This window comes from Helianthus annuus, chromosome 5 (genome assembly GCF_002127325.2).
Source record: "Helianthus annuus cultivar XRQ/B chromosome 5, HanXRQr2.0-SUNRISE, whole genome shotgun sequence".
Lineage (NCBI taxonomy): Eukaryota > Viridiplantae > Streptophyta > Magnoliopsida > Asterales > Asteraceae > Helianthus > Helianthus annuus.
The window spans coordinates 23,220,197-23,247,269 of NC_035437.2; the positions used below are offsets into that span (position 1 = coordinate 23,220,197).

A 27,073-nucleotide genomic window follows, 5' to 3' on the forward strand; every position below is an offset into this window, starting at 1 on the left:
ATGTAGAACAAATCATATTTATACCTACCCGTACATTCCATATGCACGTAAAAATAGTTATTAAGTAAAGGAAGTATAGGGGTAAACCGAAACAAAATATTAGTAAAAAAATTAATAGGTTAAAAATGTTCATAAAACCGTGCCAAGTAGCACCAATGCCACAACGACAATGACTCTCAACATCATAAAAATAAAATAGATAAAATGGGAAAATTACACTGAATGAAAAGCAGACTTAAAATCGTTGAACCACGCACACCCGTTACAGTGTGTTAATTCGAAGAAATTAACCAGAAACGTAAAACGTAGAAAATAATAACTTAGTCGATCTAGGACCCGCCCGTTGCGGCGAACTTGTCAAAAGGGAAAAAATGGACACGTTGCGACGGGTCTGTCATATGAAAAAATAGAGAAAAAACGTTGAACCTCACATGCACGCTAGGACATGTTAACTCGCAAAATTTTGAATGAAACGTAAAACAAAAAAATTGCAAAAGATAAAAAGTATGAGGGACCAAAGTTGTAAAAAATAAACTGTTGTATTAAATTACAAAAGATGGCAAACTTTGGGTTAAAAGTGAAAAAAATACAAGGGTTAAAATACAAAATAAGAAAAAATTTGGATTAAAAGTGAAAAGTCAAAAATTTTATTTGAAACACTCCCAAACATGAGGTACTACACACAATGCAACAAGAAGTTGCTAATCTACTATATATAATAAATGTGATAAATTTTGCTGATGTGTCATGCTATTAGCCCCTCTAGATTGTGCATTTTGGCGGGAAAACTAGCGTCCCTATTTTTTCATTCGTCATACCCGAAAATATTGGATCCGACCCGTAAACATGGATCCTATATAATATCTTTTATTCTCTTATCAAATCTTCTTCCATCATATACAGTCTCTCTCTTCAAGAACATATCTCACATCTCCCCATAAACCCTTTCTTCTTCAACCGATTCACTATCAATCCTTCCATATTCATCCTTATCAGGTAATCGGATTTTCAATGTATTTGGTAAAAACTTCCGTGAATTTTGATCTGTAATACAAGTTTTCTTATATGTGATCTCAACAGATTAACTAGATATTATGTGTTATCCTTGAAATCTTTTATGTGTTTGATGTTTAATAGTTAATTTTTTATTACCTGTATATATCTCTAACTTTCTTTCTAATAAGGTTATTGATGAAGTTATCTTACTCATTGAATTGTTTTGATTTGTTAAAACTTACTGCATGTTACTATATTATTTCGAAATAAAAACCCAGATCGTTATTAATGTTTTTTATGTGTTTTAGATTTTTCTCAAAATTCTTTGATTTATTGATGGTATAATTTTTATATAATCTTAATGATGAAGTTAGCTTCCTCACTGAATTTTTTGGCTTTGTTTTAACTTACTTATATTAATATGTTTTTTTGAAATAAAAAAGACCCAGATCGGTTTTTTTATATATTTTTTTTGTTTTTGTTTTCAAATTTCATTGATATTTTGATATTAGTTTTGTTATGCATAATTTTTAGTTTTATATTAATTTGGTTTTTATATCAGATTATTATTATGTTTTGTGTAATTTTTCATTTGTTTACTGTCCATTTTTTTTTTGGTTATTTACAGCGATTTATGTTAATGTTATTCATTTTGTATTCACACGCAGATTACTATGGCGTCCTTTTATACAATTTTTTCATCCGAGTTTCCTGAATATTTGGTATGTTTCCTGAATATTTGGTATGTTTATTACTATGGTTTGCATTGATATTTATTTGTAGATAGATCGAGAGGATGTACATTTTTTTCTTCATATAGTTTTTAATATGTTTAACTTTTTTCTAGGAAATACCATATGAATATAGCAACAGGTTCCTAATGTATGCCGAGCCAAACAATCAAGCTGTTATCAAGTCTGTGAATGGTAAAGAATTTGAAGTTCTATTTACTAAGCATAGAGGTGGGTTTGTGTTCATGGATAGGTGGCAAGACATTGTGGCTAAACTATCACTTACTGACGGATGTTTCCTCATGTTTAAGCAAATCGAGTTATATTCTTATTTGTTAACACCTTTTAAGAATATGCAACCACATCCAATATTTGGTCATAATGTTCCTTTATTTATGTCCATGTCTACTGAGGAAACTGTAAGCAATGTTGAGTACTTCTGCCAACGCTTCACACAAGACTCCAATGATAATCTGGTTATTATTTAAATTACAATTATTTATATTTTTAGACATCAATTTTTATGCATTTAACCAAAGTGAATATATATGCAGGTCATTCCATCTGATTTCGTTGATGGAACAATACGTTTACCATCTATTCGCAAGTTAACATTCAAGGTCCATGTTAATTGGTGGGATAGTTTTGATGTGTTGATTGCTAAAGACCCTAATCTTAACGTTTATTTGATTTACGATGGATGGGACAATGTTGTTTCGTACGTACCTATATACCCTGATTATTACGTTGTCATGAGGTACATTTTTTAGAAAAATTTCCAGGTGGTTGTGTATGACTTGAATGGTTGTGAGGTTCTTGCGCCGAAGCGTGTTTACACGCCTGCTGCTGTAAACATACCTAAGCCCGTTCCGTCATTTATTGAGATACAAGACTCTCACTGATGATGAAAATGATGTTGATGAATCTGATCCTGATTATAATGAGTCAATTGGATATGATTCAGATGATGCTTCTTCCATCATAACTAACTCAGATAGCGATGGGATGGACAATGACGAGGAGGATGTTGAAGTTTCTGATTCTGGAGAAGATAGTAAGTTTGATCCGGACTACCATCCTATCGAGTTTGAATGGAAGTACGACAGGCATTTTGTAAGTGACGTTTATATCCCTGTTATTTTTACCATGGATTTTTATAAAAAAACCGTTTTTATTAATTGATGTAGCCGTCGTGTACATATTAAGTAATAATATTTTTTTTATTAATTTTTTGTAGCGTCTTAATTCGGACGTTGCTGAAGCATCCAGAATTGACATGACTATGGAGATGTGTGTTCAGAACCTGGCTGGAGAGGATACGATGATTTCTTTTCGTGCTGAAGCGCACGGTAGTGGTTTTCGATACGAGGCTTTGCAATGGCGTACCAAGTTTACGAAACCAAATGGTATAAATCATCCTGCCAAGTGCACGTTTGTTTATTGTCAAGTTCAAAAGAAGTTGATTCTCAAGAAGGTTGTCCATTAGTACCATTTGCACGTTCTAAACATTATTAATATATTTTGATTTTCCGTTATTTTTTGTTTTTTGGCTACTTTATAAGCTTTATTTTGGAAATCTATGTTATAAACATGTAACCTTTTTTTTGGAATACTAAATGCTATGTAAATATAAAATATTACTTATATTGTGTTTGTTATGTGATATTGTTTGTAATCACATGTTTGAATTTTCAAATATTAGTTGTGCAATTGATATCAATATTACAATTGTGTAACTTCTACATATTAGTTGTGTAACTGATATATTAAACAAAGATTATTATTGTTTGTTATTGATTATCGTAATAGCCTTTAAAGAATATGGTAATTTGCTAAATTAATGTAAGTAAGATTATTTTATATTTGGAAATCGTTATAATTGTCCGTTGAATAAATTATTTGTAAATTAAATAATAGTTTCCTTTTTTATCAAAAGATTAGTGTATCAATAAAATATTATTATTTTAATATTAACTTTTACAATACCTGTTGCCGTCAAAAATGCATATATCGATATGATCAATCATTGATTTGACGTGTATGTAAGGTGTTATCATGATTTTTATATTTTATCCATACAAACAGAAATTATTATTTATTATGCATGTATTAACTATAATATCCCCATTGAATGGAAATACTGATTTATTTTTGTTAACCAAATTCTCCAAGATGGAAATTGTGAACTTTGAATTGAACGGTATATAATTCAATGGAAATGGAAATACTTATTTTATTTCTTAAATTCCTAATTTTAAAATAATCAAAGATTTTATCACTAATTAACGACAACAAGTAATAGTGAGCTGTCAATCTAAACTTGAAATTCAAATTAGAAGACATTTTATAGATGGAAACTATATTATAATAATTACATATCAATCACATATGTATTATCTAAAAATACCAATGATTTAGTCATAATATATATAATAGATTAGATATCGTATTATTTCAAACATTGTTCCTCTTTTTTTGTTTTCTTTTTCTCCGATTTTCTATTACAATTATTGTAATGGAAGAACCCAAGATTACAATGTTGTCTAAGCTTTCAACATTGTCAAATAACTACACATTGAAGTTGAAAATCATCTCTATTTGGAGAAAAATGATGCATGCATCTAAGAACCAGATATTCCGGGTTGATATGATATGCATGGACGAAGAGGTATTAAAAATATTTGTTTATATATTCGAATTGTTTTATTTAATATATAATTTTATTTTAGTATGTATTTTATATTGTTGACAGTTCAAGTTATTATCATTGTGCACTTACAGGGGCATACTATTCAAGCAAGTTGTCTTCACCGGATTCTTCCAAAGTTTGACCAGTTTTTCAAGCTCGATCAATGTATTGTAATTAGCAGACCTTCTCTTGCTCCTTACAATACAAGTATCAACCATACCAAAAACAACCAGAAGCTGACATTTAATATGTACACACAAATTCAAAGAACCGATGATTGGGAAGGTCCAAAGTATTGCTTCTCATTTGTGAAATTCCGAGACGTTGTTGAGAATGTTGTTCCCATTAATTCACCTGTTGGTATGTTTTTAAAATTTTTTTTGTCATTATTGTTTAATACGTGTACAACATTATTGTTTTTTATGTTATATCTTACATATTAATTTCTTTTCTGTTTTTGTCTTTTTTTTTTAATTTATAGACTTCATAGGATATGTCGAAGTGTGCTTCAATCTGGAAGACACTAATAAGAAAGATGGAACTAAAGGCAAACGATTGAATTTGAAACTTAAAGATATTGAGTAAGTATTTAAGTTTTTTTTTCGTAATTTTTTTATACCTTATTTATGTTACAACTTTTATATATATGTCCTTTTTGTCTATATACATAGTGATCAACAAGTTACTGCTACACTTTGGGACGATTTCGCAATTGAGATGCATGGATACTTTAACAATCCTAATCGTGAAAAGCATGTTGTGGTGTTGGTTCATTTTGGTGTTGTTAATATGTATAAAGGTAATAATTTGCCATGTAACTATTTTTTTTCCTAATTTATAAGTTACAGTATAACACACTAAGCATTCAACTTTTTTACCTCAATATATTGCATCATATATTAGGTTTTAAATACGTCTTTTGTTTTATTTTGTAGATCAACCTGGTTTGTCTACTTCATTTGATATAAGTAGAATGTGGATCAATGTTGAACTTGAAGAAATTTCTTCTTTCAAGAATAGGTATATTTTTATTTTATTTTTTATTATTTCAAATGACATTACTAATTTTTTGTTATATATATTATCATTTAATTAATGAAAATTATATAAATATTCAAATTCATATAGTTTTATAGAGAAGTTTGCATCCACACCGTCGTCGAGTGATAACGTCAGATCTTATCTTATATCATCTGTTGAGGATTCTTTTATGAACAATCCTTCATTTGTTCTCACTGCTTTTCTGGGTACCATCGAGAAGGTACGAAGTTTATTTTATGTATGTATTTGTAATTATTTATACATAATTATTATAAAAGATTGATGTTTGTGCAATTGTTGGTTAATCTTTTTTGTTTACTTAGAAGAAGAAAGTTATTTTGGTTGGCACCATACTTGCTATTTGCTCAGAAAAAAATTGGTACTACAACGCTTGCAGCTATTGCAAGTCCGGGGTTGAAGAGTCCTTTATTACAGTTGATAAAGATGATGGTTCAGGTGAAGTTGAAGATAGGATCATTGTATTATGCACCAACACTAAGTGCAAAGGAGTTGATATTGTGTCTCTCCCTCGGTTTGTTAATTCACCTTACATTGACCATATGTTTAAAATAAATATATTATATTACATATAAAAATTTACTTTTGGTCTTATTTAAATTTTTATCAGTTTCAAAATTCCTATTCGCGTACAAGATTCATCTGGTACGGTTACGTTGACTCTCTTTGATTACGAGGCCTTCAAGATTTTTAAGAAAACTGCTAAAGAATTGCTTGAGGTGCAGGACAAGGTAAATTTAAATTATAATTTTTTGTTCTGACTATTTATACTAAATACATTTTAATCCTTATCTATTGTCATAACTTTGTAGGAGTTTTCGTCTGGTGATTTTTCGAAGGGATATCCGGATGTTTTTAGTATTTTGATCGGACAAAAAATGGCTTTTATCATCAGTGTTTCAGATTTTAACATTACGTATCATGTCGAAAATTATGGAATTTCCATGCTTACATCTGATCCAAAGATTCTTTCTGCTTTGTATGAGAAATTCAAAATTCATGAGGTATAAAATATCTTTTATTAAATACATGTATTTTTGTATAGTTTCCATATAATGTAGTATAACTTTAATTAATTAATTTTTTTTATTTTGTTAGTATGAGAAATCTGAATCATCCAGTGTGCAACTGTCAGACATTCAATCTATTCCTTGTGATGTTTCCAAGGTATATGATTTTTTATAAATATTCATATTTTATATATTTTTATGTAGTTTTTTCTATTGAATTAGATGATGTCAATAAAAAATAATATAAACATATTGAACTGATGCATTCAATTTTCCTTTTCAGGATGACGTATCGTTCAGTGGAGATAATCAAACGCCAATGTCTAACCTGTTGTATAATGATCACAAATCGTCTTCTTCAGGGGAAGTGAAGCGTAACCTACACGAAATGTATGATGTTGATGACATGGTTGGATGTTCTTCAACAAAAAGGCGTCTTGGTGATGAGAAAGAGGAAGCACAAAATTCAGAATCTTCAAATCTTCTGATTCCTAAAATTGAGAAGTAGGTTGAGTTGGTTGGGTTATTACTTGGTTTTCTTGAGTGAAGTTTGAATTTGCTATTTTATGATTGCATGTTGGAACAATTTTTTTTTCAGTATTGGTTGTTGGTTTAATATGGTTTTAAGACAATAGTTATTTGAATAATATGTTTATGGTTTTCATTATAGAGGTTATTTTAAATCCATATGTTTGTTTATTTCAATGTGACACTCGAGGTTTTTCCGAACGAACACCTTGTAATATTTTGTGCATATATGATTATTATTAAATAAAAACGTGACTTTAGTACATGATATGTGTTGTGTATGTGTATTATATATAAATATATAAGAGCCGAGACTACGACCCGAGACCATGACTCGCAACCACTCGGTTGCGAGTGGGCCACTCGGTCTCGAGTGGGCCTTTGAGCCGAAACCATTTGGGCCGAAATCCCTAGCCCAACTCGTGACCCCTTGGTATATAATCCCCAACTTTCCCCATTTCTCTCATTTGTTACCAAACAATCCACACATAGACTCTTCTATTCTCTCCCACTAGAAAACCCCAACAACACCACTTTCCTTCTCCTTGATCTCGGTTCAAGCTTGGAGCATATCGGACAAGACACTCGGTCAAGACCATCACTCGGACACTTCATCTTCTCTCATTTTCTTCCTTTCTTTCGGCTCATCCTCCTTCTTCACAACCGGTTAGTGTTGTTACTATGTGCATGAGATTTATGTATGTTGTATGAACTAGAAATGCTTGGTTAGAATGGTTATGCATGATTCTTAGGTTGATTTGTAAAGTTTGACAATATTTGGTAACATGTTTAGAAAATGGTAGTCTAAGAGAGTTCATGGCCAACCAAACTATACTTCTTTGTTTCTTGCAAAATGTTGATGTTGAACTTAAGATTTCGGCTATGTAATGCATGTTTCTTTGTTCTTGCCATGATAATCTTGTTATAAACATATGATTTTTGTTCATAAAATATGGTTATATGTGACATGAAAACCCTAGAAAACTATGAATGTAAGATGAACTTGTTTGAATGGGGTTTGAAGATTTTAAAAAGGGTAATGTTTGATCTATTGTTGTATATGGGCAGATTAGGAAAAGTGTTAGTGAAATATTATTGGTTGTTTCCTAATCTGGGTCTGAATACATGGTACAATTTCGGACTGTTGCTTCTGCATCATCACGTGTACGTGAAAGGGACAGCTTACGACTCGCAACCGCGTCGTTGCGACTCGCAACCAAGGCAAGACAGCTCGAGACCACATAGTTGCGACTCGCAATCATAGCATGACAACTCGAAACCTCATGATTGCGACTCGAGACTACGACGGTTGCGACTCGCAACCACAGCATGATGACTCGAGACCGCACGGTTGCGACTCGCAACCATAACGTGACAAGCCGAGATCTCCTGGTTACGACTCGAGACCATCTGGTTGCGAGTGGGCTGCTCACTTTGGTTATTGGGCCATTATGTGTATCATGGGCTATCTGATAAATGGACTATGTGTCACTGTGTTCTGTTTGAATGTGTGAATGTTAGGGCCGGCCCAATAACCCCATGACTGTTTGTATTGTTTTGCATGTTACGTGCCAGTATGTGTTTTACGTGAATACTTGTATCTGACCTATACCGGTAACCATGTTAGGACGTGGTGACCAGCGTGTTTGACCAAGTAACCTAAACCTACCGAGCAACCCAAGGTGAGTTCACAACTTAAAAGCATGCGTCCCGGTGGTTTGGGACACGAGACTAACAACCCTATCCCCTGGTAAAAGGGGATACCATTTACATACCTTCCCTAGTTATTGGGAACAAAACTTACTTTTCCTTCCCGGGTATTGGGAAACCTTTTGGTTAATTACTGTTTATACGGATTGCAACCAACGGCACTAAACGAAACTCTATCACTCAAGTCCCTACTACAAATACCGATTAGTCGCCGGGTTAGGCGAGCGGGTTATTAGTTGATAGCGCTATTTAGGTGTTTACCAGCCTCACACCGTGCCCTGGTTTGGGACGGTCGTGAACTAATGTACTCAGAAATCCGTCAATGATGATAGAACATTGACATCGGGGCATCCTGCGGATACGCAACGGTTACCTAGTGTTCGGTATTGGAAAAACAGTTTAGTCGCTAACTTTTGGGGTAGCTCCCCATGGCATGTATAAACGGGTAAATTAACCGGCGAAACAAGTTTTTGGTAATTAAAACTGGACAACTAGTGAACTCACTCAGCATTATTGTTGACTCCTTACTGCATGCTTTGCAGGTAACCAATGATTCAGGAGCTGCTACTTGGGGAAGTGTAGTGTTCGTCAAACCCGTGTGTTGGGATAACTGTTTTGATCAATGAACTGTCTTTAAAACTATTTTGGTTTATGCTTCCGCTGTTTTGTTAAACTAATTACCGAATCTAAACTCCAATGTTGTTAATTACTTCGGATTTTAAATATTTCTACTATTAATTAAATGCTCAGTATAATTGGTGGCTGGATCCTGGTCAGTCACGCCCTCGAAGCGGGTGTTATCCGCAGGTGGATTTTGGGGGTGTGACAGATTGGTATCAGAGCCATTGGATTATAGTGAACTTGGTTTTAAAAAGGGGAAAATCTTTTTGGAGAAAACCAGACTATAACCCGTGACTCGTGACGACACTACACTCCAAGTACAAGGCTCAACACTTTTGACCTCATAGCTCGGACCAGTGTTTACTTGTTTGCTTACTTTATGTTTCCTGTTTCGCTATACGTACTAGTATGCTTAACTAGTGAACGCCCACATACGATATTGCATGTGATTGCACGTTAGCACACCAATATGAATTCATGAACACTTTCTCGTATCATGTGATTGATAGGGTGGTAATTCCCTAAACCTCCGTGACTTACACTACTTAATACTCTTTGAAATCTACTCGAGTGTGGGGAACCATTTGACATGAGTTAAGAGGAGCTGAGATGAACATGCAAATCACAATATTATTGTGGGTGCACACATAATAATATAGTGGGGTGGATGTGAGTCCCAGTGAGGCTTAACAAGTGAAAAAGGGGTTCCATTTCGTTATTTGTATGATGAGAAACACAACAGTCCATAGGAGCCGTAGCAGTGATTGTCTCCTACTCGAACACGATCTTTTCACTTCTCACTGCACCCCTTTCGAACCTCGATGCTATCGAGTATTACCTGAACACCCATATGAACGCCTAGCGAACTGTGTAGAACATTAGGTGCCTGTACGAGCATCCCCGGGATGGGTGTTGAAACGACAATGATTGGTCTATATCCTTCTCACCTTTCTTCGCTTGCTGGAACGTAACGTGTTGACGTCTTAAATCCCGAAGTGCGATCACTCCTGCAACACTATCTCAACATACCGTGTATTAATCAGTCAAGAGGATAGACGTAGTACCCTACTGGCTTCAGCATTTGAACGACCCTAGTCACCGACAACGAGCATCAGCGAATTGACTCCAATCGAACCCTTAACCCTAGTCAGCGGCTCATAGGAGCCAGCTCTTACGAATCAGTCGGGCCATAAGCGATGACAATCGACAATGGTGCGGAAATGCGTAACAGCCAGCTCAATAAGTACACCTTGGGACGCGGCACGGAAACGCGACAAGATGGACTTGTCAGTGAAGGATCGTAGCGCACCATTTCAAGCAACGACATCAGAAACAACAGTCGCGACAACATCAAGGTCAACAACCAGGGGAATGATAATAGGGAATCCTCGCAACCGTAACAACAACATTGGAAATGATGCTCGTGGAAGGGCATTTAGGATTGGCGCAGGCGACGCCAGGCATAGTAGCAACATGGTAGCTTGTATGGGTAGTTGTTTGCTTCATCTCTATTCTGCTTGACCCTGATACTTCTTAAAACCGAACCAGATGTGGAATCGACTGATGGCAAGTCATATAGAATCTCAAAAGTTCGTTAGGGTGTAAACACGACCTTGTGGGACGAGTGTCCGATGTCGACCTTCCTTCTACCACCCTCGATGGTTACAACGCAGTAGTTAGTGTGAATTGGTTACCCAGGAATCACGCGAATATACCCAGTGAGGAGAAAACTTTGTGTGGAGAATCGGCATTTGTTCTAAAGCATCAGAGTAGTTCAATAGTTAGCGCCATTTCAGCTGTGAAGGCCAGAAGCGTCTACAGAGGGATTACTCCGTTGTGTTAGCAACCGCTACGGATGTTAAGGCTAAGGAAAAGTGGATCGAGGATCCACCAGTTGTTCGTTGTTTCTCTCGGCGTGCTATCCGAGGAACATTCAGTTTTTCTTCCGAAAATTTGTTAGGCGGAATCTCAGTCTGATCTCACGTCTGAGGCAGCCCTGATTACTTGTACTTTTACCATTTTGCGCCGGGAAGGTCGCAAGATCTATCAAAGCAACTATAGGAACCGTTGGACAGGAGTTTTGTAGGGTCTAGTTCTTCGCTTTGGGGGAGCCCCACTTATCCTAGGGAAGATGGGCCTTTTTCGTGTGTATACTGACTATTAAGAGCTCATCAAGGTGACAGCCCAAAACCGTTTGTCTCGATCCTGTATTGACAACCTGTTGACCAGTTACATGGGTCATGCTCCTATGTGAAGATTGAGTAGCGAACGAACTAACATCAGATGGAAGTCCAAAGGGAGGATGTTCCTAAAACGGCATAGTGAACGCAATAAGGCCGTTTCCAGGAGACACCGGATGAATTATTCCATGACCTTTTGGGGTGAACAACCCACCAGCTGCTTTATGGATCACGCTGCAACTGTGTTTATCTAGTACGTTTTGAATCGCTTCTAGGAGAAAGGGGCACCTTGAACAACCCTTGTATTCCATTGTAGAGCTTCTAGGGGAGGAGCGTCTACGTGCGAAGTCTACCTAAGTATGACTTCAGGATTCGGGAAGTACACATTTTCTTTTTATCAAACAACGAAGTGGGAATACACATGGATCTCGCTAAGATCCATTTGGTTAGGAACTGATCAACATCAAAGATCCCTTCGAGGATACAGGAGTTTCTTGGTCCCACTAGATACTATCGCAGCTTAATCACAAGATTTTCGAAGGTCGCACAACTTAAGTCTCGTTGGCACATCAGGGTGTTGTGTTCGTGAAAGACCAAAACAGGAGGACGTCTTTTCAGCTTTCGAATCCCAACTTTGTAATGCACTGAACATCGTCTTCACCCTAGGGTACGGGTGATCTAGCGGTATACCATGATGCTTCGAATCAGGATCCCAGTTACACACGGATGCAACGCGAGAAGGTTATTGCTTACGCCTCTCGACAACTTAGGACGCACGAAAGGAACTACACAACGCTTGATTTGGCACTGGGAGCAGTGATCTTCGCACTTAAGTTATGACGGCATTACCTATACGGAACCAAGTGCGCCATCTACACCGACCACAGAAGTTTAGAACACATATTCAAGCAGAAGGAACTAAATATGCGACAGCGACGATGGGTCGGACTGCTGAATGATTACGAGTGCCAGGTATCACCCGGGCAAGGCCAATGTAGTGGCAGACGCCCTCAGTCGGAAGGACACTACGCCCAAGCGCGTAAGAGCTTTACAACTCACGATCCATTCTAGTCTACCTTCGCAAATACGAGCTGCTCAGATAGAAGCACTGAAACCAGAGAACGTTAGAGCTGAAGCCCTACGCGGGTGATCTATGGCGACTTACGAGAACTTGCGAGAACTTGCGATGGATGAAGCGCACAAATCTCGCTACTCAGTACACCCTGGTTCGGATAAGATATACCACGATATTAAGACTACGTATTGGTGGCCTAGCATGAAGGCCCACATAGCAACTTACGTCAGCAAGTGTTTGACTTGTGCGCGAGTCAAGACGGAATATCAGAAACCCTCAGGCCTACTCCAACAACCAGAGATACCACAATGGAAATGGGAGCAAATTTCCATGGATTTCATTACTGGCCTACCTAGATCACAGCGCGGAAACGATACTATCTGGGTGATCGTGAATCGACTCACGAAATCCGCACACTTCTTGGCGATCAAAGACAACAGATAAATTCTCCACTCTGGCGAAGATATACCTCAAGGAAGTTGTTTCGAGGCACGGGGTGCCCACCTCTATCATCTCTGATCGAGATGCACGTTTTACTTCGGAACTGTGGCAAGCAATGCACAAGTCTTTTGGCTCACGTTTAGATATGAGCACAGCGTATCACCCACAGACGGACGGGCAGTCCGAACGCTCTATGCAAACATTAAAAGACATGCTTCGCTCTAGTGTAAACGACTTTGGCAACAGCTGGGAAAGGCATCTGCCACTCGTGGAATTCTCGTATAATAACAGCTACCACACCAGCATTAAAGCTGCTCCGTTTGAGGCATTGTACGGACGTAAATGCCGGTCACCTCTTTGTTGGGCAGAGGTGGGGGATAGTCAAATCACTGGTCCAGAACATGTGGTAGACACTACTGAGCGGATTGCTCAAATACGACAACGCATGGCGGCCGCTCGTGACCGTCAGAAGGCCTACGCCGATAAGGGCAGGAAACCACTTGAGCTCCAGGTTGGGGAGCGGGTATCACTCAAAGTTTCACCCTGGAAGGGTGTGGTTCGTTTTGGTAAACGAGGCAAACTCAACCCACGGTACGTTGGACCTTTCGAAATCCCTGAGAAAATAGGCAAGGTGGCCTACAGACTGAACTTACCAGCAGAACTCGGTGCAGTTCGCAACGTTTTCCATGTGTCGAATCTGAAGAAGTGTCTGTCAGATAGACGCACGTAGTTCCTCTGAAGGAACTCACTATCGACGAACAGTTGAAATTCGTCGAAGAACCTGTCGAAATCACGGACCGGGATGTTAAGGTCCTCAAGAGCACTAGAATACCTTTTGTTCGAGTTCGTTGGAACTCACGTCGCGGCCCAGAGTTTACCTGGGAGCGGGAGGACCAGATGAAGTCCAAGTATCCCCAGTTATTCCCAAACGAAAACCCCAGCACTGAAGCTACAACCGAATTTCGGGACGAAATTCCAAACTAACGGGGGGATGATGTGACACCCCGTTAAAACACGCTAGCTTGGCAGTGGCTGCTTCAACTTTCGGGACGAAAGTTCTTAAAACTTGGGGATAATGTGACACTCGAGGTTTTTCCGAACGAACACCTTGTAATATTTTGTGCATATATGATTATTATTAAATAAAAACGTGACTTTAGTACATGATATGTGTTGTGTATGTGTATTATATATAAATATATAAGAGCCGAGACTACGACCCGAGACCATGACTCGCAACCACTCGGTTGCGAGTGGGCCACTCGGTCTCGAGTGGGCCTTTGAGCCGAAACCATTTGGGCCGAAATCCCTAGCCCAACTCGTGACCCCTTGGTATATAATCCCCAACTTTCCCCATTTCTCTCATTTGTTACCAAACAATCCACACATAGACTCTTCTATTCTCTCCCACTAGAAAACCCCAACAACACCACTTTCCTTCTCCTTGATCTCGGTTCAAGCTTGGAGCATATCGGACAAGACACTCGGTCAAGACCATCACTCGGACACTTCATCTTCTCTCATTTTCTTCCTTTCTTTCGGCTCATCCTCCTTCTTCACAACCGGTTAGTGTTGTTACTATGTGCATGAGATTTATGTATGTTGTATGAACTAGAAATGCTTGGTTAGAATGGTTATGCATGATTCTTAGGTTGATTTGTAAAGTTTGACAATATTTGGTAACATGTTTAGAAAATGGTAGTCTAAGAGAGTTCATGGCCAACCAAACTATACTTCTTTGTTTCTTGCAAAATGTTGATGTTGAACTTAAGATTTCGGCTATGTAATGCATGTTTCTTTGTTCTTGCCATGATAATCTTGTTATAAACATATGATTTTTGTTCATAAAATATGGTTATATGTGACATGAAAACCCTAGAAAACTATGAATGTAAGATGAACTTGTTTGAATGGGGTTTGAAGATTTTAAAAAGGGTAATGTTTGATCTATTGTTGTATATGGGCAGATTAGGAAAAGTGTTAGTGAAATATTATTGGTTGTTTCCTAATCTGGGTCTGAATACATGGTACAATTTCGGACTGTTGCTTCTGCATCATCACGTGTACGTGAAAGGGACAGCTTACGACTCGCAACCGCGTCGTTGCGACTCGCAACCAAGGCAAGACAGCTCGAGACCACATAGTTGCGACTCGCAATCATAGCATGACAACTCGAAACCTCATGATTGCGACTCGAGACTACGACGGTTGCGACTCGCAACCACAGCATGATGACTCGAGACCGCACGGTTGCGACTCGCAACCATAACGTGACAAGCCGAGATCTCCTGGTTACGACTCGAGACCATCTGGTTGCGAGTGGGCTGCTCACTTTGGTTATTGGGCCATTATGTGTATCATGGGCTATCTGATAAATGGACTATGTGTCACTGTGTTCTGTTTGAATGTGTGAATGTTAGGGCCGGCCCAATAACCCCATGACTGTTTGTATTGTTTTGCATGTTACGTGCCAGTATGTGTTTTACGTGAATACTTGTATCTGACCTATACCGGTAACCATGTTAGGACGTGGTGACCAGCGTGTTTGACCAAGTAACCTAAACCTACCGAGCAACCCAAGGTGAGTTCACAACTTAAAAGCATGCGTCCCGGTGGTTTGGGACACGAGACTAACAACCCTATCCCCTGGTAAAAGGGGATACCATTTACATACCTTCCCTAGTTATTGGGAACAAAACTTACTTTTCCTTCCCGGGTATTGGGAAACCTTTTGGTTAATTACTGTTTATACGGATTGCAACCAACGGCACTAAACGAAACTCTATCACTCAAGTCCCTACTACAAATACCGATTAGTCGCCGGGTTAGGCGAGCGGGTTATTAGTTGATAGCGCTATTTAGGTGTTTACCAGCCTCACACCGTGCCCTGGTTTGGGACGGTCGTGAACTAATGTACTCAGAAATCCGTCAATGATGATAGAACATTGACATCGGGGCATCCTGCGGATACGCAACGGTTACCTAGTGTTCGGTATTGGAAAAACAGTTTAGTCGCTAACTTTTGGGGTAGCTCCCCATGGCATGTATAAACGGGTAAATTAACCGGCGAAACAAGTTTTTGGTAATTAAAACTGGACAACTAGTGAACTCACTCAGCATTATTGTTGACTCCTTACTGCATGCTTTGCAGGTAACCAATGATTCAGGAGCTGCTACTTGGGGAAGTGTAGTGTTCGTCAAACCCGTGTGTTGGGATAACTGTTTTGATCAATGAACTGTCTTTAAAACTATTTTGGTTTATGCTTCCGCTGTTTTGTTAAACTAATTACCGAATCTAAACTCCAATGTTGTTAATTACTTCGGATTTTAAATATTTCTACTATTAATTAAATGCTCAGTATAATTGGTGGCTGGATCCTGGTCAGTCACGCCCTCGAAGCGGGTGTTATCCGCAGGTGGATTTTGGGGGTGTGACAGTATCATTATAATCTTTTAAAAATGTTATAATAGGCCCTTCAATTTTATCCCCACATTAAAATCAATAATTAATTATTTTAGATATTACAACTTTATTATTTATTTAGTTTAATATATAAAATTCCAAATCTTAAGCAGGTTTGAATATGGTATGATACTGATATATGCCCTTTATTGTTTTTGTTTTCATATTTATATGTTTTTATAGTATTCTTTAAAAACCACTTCAACCGTATTGTACCACTTAAATTCAATAATTATGTAGCGGACTTTCAAAGTATATTACATTACTTTTTTACCTTACATTACAGTAACATGTAGTCAACTAAAATTTAATAAAATTTCAATAATTAATAGTTGATCATAATATATTTTCCATATGTCATTGAAATAATATATTTATTTGATATATTGGCCATATTTTTGACCTAATATCATAGAATACATATACTAAAATGTCATCCAACTTAAAAAAAAATTGAAGCTTTTGAAATTAATTAGTTTAAGCAGATAGCTTTTGAAATTAAGAAGATTAAAAAATACATTTCTTTTTTGACCTAATTAATTAGTTTAAGCAGATAGCTGTAATATTCACCCAACTTAAAAAAAATTAAGCTTTTGAAATTAAGAAGATTAAAAAGCGGTTATATTTGTTTTTAATTCATAGGTTCTATATATTTATTATAGTTGTTAATTTCGAAATACTGACTTTCTAAATTTGTATTAAAAATATTAAAATGTATTTGACACGCATTATTTCAACTTGATATCGTTATCAAATTTAATATAGTTTCTTAAAATAATATATGTATCATTTATTTCATACAACATAATAAATTCCAAATTTAGACGTAAAATACCATTAAACTAAACCAAAAATAATTTTTTGCCAAACAAAACGTATTAAAATGTCATAACTAAATCAAGCATGATTTTTATCAAAAATTGTATGAATTATTTTTTATTCGAGAGCCTTTTCTTCTGTCTGAATCGAGACAGCGACGGGTTCTCTGCCCCTGCGGATATATTATATTACAATAAAAAATTTAGGTATAAAAACCATTGATTTCGTATATCTTCAATTATTTTTTACTTTATTTCCTAAAATACATATACCTAAGGCTATAAGTAAACGTTGAAAATAAATTCATTTTGCAACAAACTTTAATCGGTTATCTTGTGCTCTTTTTAAGAACAAGGTTCTTTTTTTTTAATTTATATTCATCTATTATTTTTTAGATATATTATAGGGTTGTCAATTGTTATTAACCATTTTTTATAAAATATATTGCTTATCTTTATTGTGTATCAGTTGTCATGTCTGCAAAGGGAGATGTTTTATCATCTTTATTTACGAATGATTCAACTTTTTCTAACGTAGGTGATGTTTGGGAGATTTCAAAGGTATATCTTTATTTATTAATAGATGTGTAGTATGTATACACCAAACAACTAAATTAATATTTCTTTTATATTTTTTCAGCCAAAGAAAGTTCTTATTTTGGCTAACGTCAAAAATATTATCAACAACTCTTGGTACTGTATGACGTGTCCTACGTGTTCTAATGAAGCAACTTTGGAGGTCGAAGAATTTTTTTCACCTGATTGTTTTGATGACGTAAAGCAATTAGAAGTTTATCACTGTTCGAATTACGATTGTTCTGAGACTACAGTCAAACCTGTTCCCAAATTTAAAATTAATCTTGAAGTTGGTGATGACTCTGATTCTGTTGAACTGGTCTTATTTCACAACCAGGCTGCTGAGCTTATTAATAAGTCTCCTAAACAATTGATTCAAGACAACACCACGGTTATTTATATGTTTATGTTTATAAAAGTTATTCGATTTATAAACATGTTAAAATATAAAAATCTTACACACACACTTTTCAATACTTTCAGTGCGATGATATTGTTGTGGTTCCAAAAGAGATAAGGTCACTGGTTGGCAAGTTTTTCGCATTCAAGATAGAGATCACTGAGTACAATCTTGTACATTACGATGAGGTTTATGGAATTACCCATATAAGTTCTGATGAAACTCTCATTTGTGACATTAAGAACAAGTTTTTGTGTGGACAGGTATTATAATCAAAAGTTTTGTATTGTTTGCATCAATGTTAGTTTCAAGTATGTTTCGTTATTTTTAGGTATTATGTTATGCAGGATCGCAAGTCGATAAATGGGAAACGCGGTGTTAATGAAGTTTTTGACATTCATGAAAGTCAGCATTGTTCTGCTACAAAACGGAAGACCGAAGAATGAGGATACCAGCCAAGTCTAGAAGCCCTGATTTTAAGTCCTCAACATATTTCAATATTATTTGTCAATTATGTTTATTTCCGTTTTATTTCAACATTATAAGTTTCCTTTTATTATGATTTCAAACTTCACCATGTAAGACGAATATGAGTTTACTTTTTTTAAGTTTCCTTTTATATTGCAACATTATAAGTTTGTTTATTATTATGTTTAATATCAATTATGGTTAATAATTAATATCTTTTCAATTTTTAAAAATAATTAGGATAGTAACTGTAAGTCTGTCTACTATATATATGCAATCATCTTGCAAATTGTAAACGTATCTCTTTTCCTCAGTTCGAATTTCAATCATTGGCAATTGAAAACGTTTCACTACTTTATTGAAGGTTAGGTTTTTTTTTTTTTGACACTTCAAAATCTCTATAATTAAATACAGTTTATTTGTTTTTTTTTCGTTAAGAATGTAATTTTGCGTGAATTTCATTTTTTCTATTCGTTTGATGCCATGTTTATATGTTATATATTTTCGTTTTTTTGTTTTTTAAATTTTATAGAATATGTCAAAGAGAACCTATAAATTTCCTTCATCAACATCAACACCCGGTAGATCAGTAGCAGTAGATGTTAACCGTAAGTTTTTAATTTTTAATAATATACTTTTCAAGTGAATATAGGTTACGTGTACCTTAAATAATACATGTATACATGTAGGTATTTTGGACAGAACTCCCCTTTCAAACATTTCTAATGGTAAGTATTACTTCTTATTAGATCACAAAATTAATTCATATATTTTTTTACTGTTATGTTTATTTGAATTGTATACTTTTGTTTTAATGTTTTGTGGTTGATTATTAAGTAATTGACACCGGAGAAAGGCGTAGAGTTCGAAAAGCAATAATAGATAGTAAAAAGGCAAAGAGAAAATCTTCAAATAAGAAGGTTGGCGTCACCTTACGAGACAAAGAAAACTTAACTCAGGTGTCGAATGTTACAAATCAATTCAATACTCCCATCCAGTTCAATAGAAGTATAAATTCTACGTCATCCTTACTTAATATTACTTCTGGTACGTGAAACATCTGAATATATTTGTATTAAGCAATAATCATGTTATAATTCAATTTTTTATTTATTTTATTTTCAGCAAATAATAATATACATAATAATGATGGGGCGTTATCTACACCTACGCTATATTCATTTAATTCAAGTATCGTTACAGCTACAAATCCGTGTACAACATCTAACACATCATCACTTAGTAAGTTATCAGTTGGTAAGCGCAAATTGAAGCACATGGCACGTGATATAACCCCAGTAGTTATGGTGGATTTGGATTCTGTTGACGAATCCAACGAAGAAGTTTTTGTGTTGGATCCTTATAAAGGAATTTCAACAGGTGTGCAATTTATTTTATTTAACAGTCAACGGTTTTTTTATAACATCAATGAATTTCATTAATATAAATTTATTTCTTTGTAGACTATTTAGATCATGGTGACCCGGATGTTATATGTCAGATTTGTTATGCAAAGCTGTGGTCTTCTGAAGGTGGTAAAGGTCGTATAACAATGGATAAACTATGTTATGGTTTGTGTTGTGGATATGGTAAAGTTGAGCTACCAGTATTGAAAGATGCTAATTCTGAGTATCAACAGTTGTTTCATAATTGTGATACGAAAAGCAAGTTCTTCTTGAAGAATATCCGACGTTATAATTCTATGTTCTCTTTTACATCTATGGGTGGAAAGGTTGATTCGAAGATCAACAAGGGTATTGCCCCATTCATATATCGTATTAGTGGTCAAAATTGTCATAGTCTTGGTAGCTTAAGACCGCCTAATGGTAAACAAGCTAAGTTTTCTCAGCTATACATATATGATACTGAGAACGAGATTTCTAACAGACAAAGTGTATTGGGGTAAGCATATTATTTGGTTGATTTATATTTTTTGATAACTTATGAGTGTTAGTTTATTATAGTTATTTTTTCTTATTTAAATATATTTATTTTTTCTCATGATAGGAATCAATTATCTTCACGTGATAAGGAGTTGGACGTTGGAATAATTGAATACATCAGAGTTTTTTTTAGATTCTCATAACGAGTTGGTCAAATCGTACAGAATGGTAAGAAACCACTTTCATGAAAATCCTCAAGCAAACTTAAAGCTCCGTCTCATTTACAAAAGGGACAAAGATGGTAGGACTTATAATTTACCATCCACTAATGAGATCGCTGCACTGATTGTTGATGATTTAGATCCATCAATTGATCGTCGAGACATTTTAATTGAAACTGAATCTGGTATGCTTCAACGTATCAGTGAGTTACACCCATCCTATCTTGCTCTTCAATATCCAATTCTTTTCCCTTTTGGTGATGATGGATATAGAATCGACATTCCTCATAGAGAAGGTGTAACAACGAAAAAAAAAATACGACCAAAATGCACAATGCGGGAGTTCTTTGCATAAAGAATACAGGAGCGAAGTAATTGTTATTCTTTGGTTTTAAACTCCAGAAGACTCTTTCAACAGTTTTTGGTTGATGCTTACACTATGATTGAGAGTGAAAGGCTCAATTTCATACGTGGTAAGAAGAAGAATCTTCGTTCCGAGTCATTTGAGAATCTTCAAAAGTATAAGGACAATGGTAAACAAAATTTATCAAACACTGGTCAAAAGGTAATATTACCTTCATCTTTTACTGGAGGTGCTCGGTTCATGCAACAAAACTACCTCGATGCTATGGCGTTATGTAAGTGGTTTGGATACCCAGATTTTTTCATAACCATTACATGCAATCCAAAATGGCCTGAAGTTTCAAGATTTCTTAAAGATACATCCATTAAAGCAGAAGACAGGCCTGATATTATATGTCGATTGTTCAAGATGAAGCTGGATTCAATGATTAAGGATATAAAGGATAATAAATTTTTTGGTGAAATCAATGCTGGTATAAAATTTTTCTTAGTTTTCTACTTCATGTACAGTTTTTATTATTATTTATATCTAATTTTATTTACTATATTACTTACACATCATTTTTATTTTGTAGTTGTTTATACCGTTGAATTTCAAAAACGTGGCCTACCGCATGCACACATTTGTTTATTCATGAAGGTGGATCACAAACTTCCCACTGTAGATCATATTGATCCTTTTATTTCTGCCGAAATTCCGGATAAATCTGAAGATCCTCAGTTGCATTATCTTGTGTCTGAGTATATGATTCATGGTCCTTGTGGTGCTGCTAATCTGAGCTGTCCTTGCATGGTTGACAACAAATGTTCAAAACGATTTCCCAAAAAATTTTCGGATCATACAATTATTGACTCAAGCGGTTTTCCTGTATATCGAAGGCGAGATTCTGGTCACACTGTTATGAAAAAAGGTGTTCAATTAGACAACCGAAGCATCGTACCTTACAACAAAGGTCTATTAAAAAGATACCAAGCACACATTAATGTTGAATGGTGTAACCAGGCTGGTTCGATAAAGTATATTTTTAAGTACATTAACAAAGGACCTGACCGTGCTACGGCTGTTTTGTATACTGATTCAACCGGTACTAGCAATCAGAAAATAAATGATGAGATCAAACAATACTACGATTGTAGATACATATCAGCCTGTGAAGCGTCTTGGAGAATTTTTGCAAACGAAGTTCATTATAGATATCCGGCTGTAATGAGGCTACCTTTTCATTTACCTGGTCAACACAATGTAGTATACGGTGAAGATGATGATATCGAAGATGTCTTGAACAAACCAACTGTTGCTTCATCTATTTTTTTGCAATGGATGCGTTTAAATGAACGTGATGAAGAAGCACGTAAATTGAGTTATGTGGAGTTCCCAACCAAGTATGTTTGGAACTTAAAAGATAGACGTTGGCAAGTGCGGAAAAGGTACAAAACTATTGGTAGAGTTCATTCTGTTTCGATTGCTTCAGGAGAACCTTACTATTTAAGGATTCTCCTAAATAAAGTTAGAGGTCCTAAATCATTTGAAGAGATTCGAACAGTGAACGGACAAGTATTTCCCACATTTAAAGATGCATGTTATGCTATGGGTCTTTTAGATGATGACAACGAATATGTTGAAGCCATTAAGGAAGCAAGTTTTGAAGCTCATTGTCGGTATTTAAGATCATTATTTGCGACATTGCTTTTAACAAATACGCTATCAAGACCTGAATTCGTGTGGGAAAAAACTTGGCACTTACTAGGAGACGATATTCTATTCAAGCGTCGTAAAGAGACACATACCCCTGGTAAGTTATTATTTTATTTTCATATCAAGTACTTATTTTTTTTCTTTATATATTTTGATTCATCATATGTTTAATTTTATTTTATACTTTTTGTAGATCTAATTATTCCTGAACATCATTTGAAGAATCTAATTTTGGTGGAAATTGAGAATTATTTAATTTCGAATGGGTCTACATTAAGTAAATTTTCTACGATGCCCTTTCCAGACGACGATTCGCTACGTCAAGGTACTAATCGTCTAATCAATGAGGAATTATCGCATGACACACATGAGTTGAAAAGTGAGTTTACTCTATTGAAAGAATCTTTAACTGAAGAGCAGTTAAACGTTTTTAACCAAATTGTGAATGCAGTCGAATGCTAGAATGGAGGGTTGTTTTTTGTATATGGTTACGGTGGGACAGGGAAGACTTTTTTGTGGAAGACCTTGGCTGCTGCAATCAGATCTAAAGGTCAGATAGTGTTGAACGTTGCTTCAAGTGGTATTGCTTCATTATTGTTATCTAGAGGACGGACAGCACATTCTAGATTTAAAATTCCCATAAACTTGACAGAAGATTCCATGTGCTTCATTAAGCCGAACGATGATGTTGCTAATCTTTTAAAAGAGTCAAAGTTGATTATATGGGATGAAGCCCCTATGGTGCACAAACATGCGTTTGAGGCACTAGATCGAACAATGAAAGACATTCTGTCGTCTTCTACGAATAACTCTTCTGAGCTACCATTTGGAGGTAAAGTTATTGTGTTTGGTGGTGACTTTAGACAAATACTACCCGTTATTCCAAATGGTACGAGGCAGCAGATTGTTAATTCATCTTTGAGTTCTTCATATCTATGGTTTGAATGCAAGGTTTTAAAGTTAACAAAAAACATGAGGTTGAGAATTGGAGCTGAGTCATCTAACAGTGATTCCATTCAGAAGTTTGCAAAATGGCTACTTGATATTGGTGAAGGAAACATTGGTTCAGAAAACGATGGTGAAGCGTTTATAGAGTTACCCGATGATTTAGTAATTACCGACTCAGATGATCCAATTCAAAGTTTAATTGACTTTGTTTATCCTTCAATTTTACATCAGTATAAAAATCCTGGATTCTTTTCAGAGAGAGCAATTTTAGCACCAAAGAATGAAGTAGTTCATGAGATTAATGATCGATTACTTTCATTATTTCCAGGTGAAGAAAAAGAGTATTTGAGCTGTGACAGTATATGTCAAACAGAACAAGTTCTTGATTCTTTTCAACAAGGTCTATACTCTCCTGACAATTTGAATGCTCTTAAAATTTCCGGTTTACCTAACCATAGGTTGGTTCTTAAAGTTGGTGTTCCTGTGATGCTTCTTCGAAACATTGATCAACAGAACGGACTATGTAATGGTACTAGACTTCAAGTAACCTTTCTTGGTAAACGAGTAATTGAAGCGGAAGTGATATCTGGCGGAAATATCGGCACAAGAGTTTTTATTCCAAGAATTAGTATGGTTCCTTCTGACAAAAAGATACCTTTTCAATTTCAAAGAAGGCAATTTCCGTTAACAGTTTGTTTTGCTATGACAATTAACAAGAGTCAAGGACATTCACTATCTAGAGTTGGTTTATACTTAAAAGATCCTGTATTTACTCACGGTCAATTGTATGTGGCGTTATCCAGAGTCAAGAGCAGGCAAGGTGTTAAAATTTTATCATTTGATTGCGATGGTAAACCTACAGCGAAGACGTCAAATGTAGTGTACAAGGAGATTTTTCATAACTTATAATTTAATAATGTATTTCATTTTCATATATTTGATATTTTTATTTTATTTTTTTGGTTTTTCCACTTGAAGTGTAATAGTGTTGTTTGTCAACAAGGTGAATAAAGTCAAAACTACTGTATTAAGTTTCAAAAAATTTAGTATGTCTTATGTATTTTTATAAATTTATTCATTATTTTTAATATCATTATTAAGTCATCAATTGCCAAATAAACTGTTTTAAATTATTGGATGCTAATATATAGGTTCATTCTATCCAAGAGTAAAGATTATTAATGAAGAAATATTTCTTTAAAAGAATAAATTTTTAGGAGTTCATATTGATAGTGAACAAAATATTATAAATGATTTCTAATTATATAAGATACCAACGTTTTTATATTAGCAAAAACTATGGTATCTGTGTTTATAGTTTACCAAGGAACAACATGAGATCAAACAATATGTTTACTACAATTGTAGAAAATAAATGATGAGATGAAACAATACTACGATTATAAAAGATACCAACGTTTCTATATTAACAAAAACATGTTAATGTCTACTTTCACGTCCCAAAAAAAAAGAAAGATCCAAACATGTAATTTTAACAAAATAGAGTCATAATTTCATCTATCCAAACACTTAGAGCATTATGGTTACTTTTTAACTGTTAACCTTCATTAACGGCATCCACTTTGGTTAAGATCAGTACATTTCCTTCACATAAAAATCTGAAATGCATTTTGTCACCGAATCGAATGCCATTGTCCTGCATGAACATCGGCCACCCTTCGATAGCATACCTTACACCTTTTCCATTCTTTTGCCGCCTAAGATTCATGTCTATTGTTTCTCTATTCATGTTTGTCACTTTTATCTCATAGACTTTATTTTTTAATCCTGCGATTCTTACAACATTTGCAGGCATTCTCTGTATAACAAAAAAAGAATTTTCTAAGTAAAATATCCTTATTGATGTTATATTATTTGTTAATGTCATTGAGTATTAAAAAAAAAAATCATACCATTCGATTTTCTCCCTTCATTGTGAACTCATAACAAACAGTTTTGTCAACATCTTTTATCCTTGCAACAAGTTTTTGTTCCACATCCAATGTCTTCAATGCATTTAGTTATATATTTAATCCCTAATTTTAAGTAATATATATATATCACTAAATAGAATAATGTATGCTATACGTACCAATCGGCTACGAGTTTTCCGTTCAACTGTTGATACGTCTTGCATTTCCACTTCTGTTCCCTCTATCGGCTTTTTTTTGTTGTCCTGGTTACAATACTCGGCAATCTGTTTTCTTTTTTTTTTTAAGCTTTTGAGACAATGAACAACTTCAATTAATAATAGCCAACAATAATTAAATAAATATATGTACATATATGAATGAAAAGACTTATCTATTATTATGTTTAAAATAAGTACATCTTCTTTTTTTGTTTCTTTTGCCTCTTTTTTCTTCATACTGTTCGGGCCTTCTTTTGAAATTTCTTTATCACCTTCATCCATCTATGTATTATAATTAATAAAATATATCAACTATTAGTATATTGTATTTAAATATGTATAAAGTAGTCGTTATTACCTCAGCTATTTCTTGATCTTTTGAATCATTTTCTTGACTGAAGTTCTGTTATTCAATCAAATACAAAAAATAATTACATTTTTATAAAGTTTGTTATAAGTTAGTTCAAAATACTTACGAGGTCAACGCTTTTGTAATATGAGTCCCTAGGTATTTCTAGCAAAGAGTCTTCTTCACTTTCTTCTTTGTTGGTACGTGCTATTTCAACTCCTTTCCGATAAATTTTCAACTCAAATGTGACGCTGTCCATCTTCATCAACAAGAGTATATCATCGTCTTTGATTCCAAGATCATGAAATAGCTTTGGACAACCTTTTGTAAGAACATAATTATCGTTGATTCTTTCGGTCTCAACTTTCCAAATCTTGCCTTCTGCATATATGTTATAATAATCGTTCACTGGCGAGTAAGTGTAACATGTTGTTACATAATCATCCGGAATCACCTGAAAATTTTTGGTAACAATTATTGTAAATCTATAATAGAATAAATATATATTCAAACATGTTAGTATGCTTACTATAATATTTAAACTTCCGTAACGGTTTACCGTCACAAAAGATTCACCACATATGTTTTGGATGAAACAATCGATTTCCATGTTTTGGTCTTCCATTACCCTTAAGCGCAATAACGTGCTATTTGGCAACTGAAGGTCCCTTACCACATTACTCCATCCGTCAGTTATAACGCATTCACCACTTACAC

General features: G+C 35.1%; 3 protein-coding genes across 3 annotated transcripts; all 3 read left to right on the top strand.

The window, feature by feature from the left end:
• Positions 1-2,540: 2,540 nt before the first annotated feature.
• Positions 2,541-3,229, top strand: LOC118492309. Its single transcript, XM_035990242.1, has 2 exons — positions 2,541-2,840; positions 2,965-3,229. The coding sequence occupies exons 1-2, from the start codon at positions 2,733-2,735 to the stop codon at positions 3,211-3,213; spliced, it is 357 nt and encodes a 118-aa protein (XP_035846135.1). The 5' UTR covers positions 2,541-2,732; the 3' UTR covers positions 3,214-3,229.
• A 1,013-nt stretch (positions 3,230-4,242) lies between these two features.
• On the top strand, positions 4,243-6,236 carry LOC118492077. Its single transcript, XM_035989850.1, has 8 exons — positions 4,243-4,395; positions 4,509-4,776; positions 4,898-4,997; positions 5,088-5,215; positions 5,352-5,436; positions 5,545-5,677; positions 5,781-5,989; positions 6,086-6,236. The coding sequence occupies exons 1-8, from the start codon at positions 4,243-4,245 to the stop codon at positions 6,234-6,236; spliced, it is 1,227 nt and encodes a 408-aa protein (XP_035845743.1).
• A 568-nt stretch (positions 6,237-6,804) lies between these two features.
• LOC118492079 lies at positions 6,805-24,785 on the top strand. Its single transcript, XM_035989851.1, has 14 exons — positions 6,805-6,989; positions 7,084-7,088; positions 17,791-17,882; positions 17,962-18,288; positions 18,381-18,560; positions 18,645-18,702; positions 19,603-19,812; positions 19,891-20,145; positions 20,229-20,667; positions 20,873-21,167; positions 21,288-21,705; positions 21,808-23,025; positions 23,122-23,307; positions 23,431-24,785. The coding sequence occupies exons 1-14, from the start codon at positions 6,805-6,807 to the stop codon at positions 24,783-24,785; spliced, it is 5,223 nt and encodes a 1,740-aa protein (XP_035845744.1).
• The last annotated feature ends 2,288 nt before the right edge of the window (positions 24,786-27,073 follow it).

Bases quoted from the DNA above. Each gene is read 5' to 3' on its own strand.
- LOC118492309 (XM_035990242.1), top strand. From the start codon at position 2,733: ATGGACAATGACGAGGAGGATGTTGAAGTTTCTGATTCTGGAGAAGAT. The intron at 2,841-2,964 runs GTAAGTGACGTT...AATTTTTTGTAG, and splicing joins GGAAGTACGACAGGCATTTT to CGTCTTAATTCGGACGTTGC.
- LOC118492079 (XM_035989851.1), top strand. From the start codon at position 6,805: ATGTCTAACCTGTTGTATAATGATCACAAATCGTCTTCTTCAGGGGAA. The intron at 18,561-18,644 runs GTATTATAATCA...TATGTTATGCAG, and splicing joins ACAAGTTTTTGTGTGGACAG to GATCGCAAGTCGATAAATGG. The intron at 20,146-20,228 runs GTGTGCAATTTA...ATTTCTTTGTAG, and splicing joins TTATAAAGGAATTTCAACAG to ACTATTTAGATCATGGTGAC.
- LOC118492077 (XM_035989850.1), top strand. From the start codon at position 4,243: ATGGAAGAACCCAAGATTACAATGTTGTCTAAGCTTTCAACATTGTCA. The intron at 5,216-5,351 runs GTAATAATTTGC...TTTATTTTGTAG, and splicing joins TGTTGTTAATATGTATAAAG to ATCAACCTGGTTTGTCTACT. The intron at 5,990-6,085 runs GTTTGTTAATTC...AATTTTTATCAG, and splicing joins GATATTGTGTCTCTCCCTCG to TTTCAAAATTCCTATTCGCG.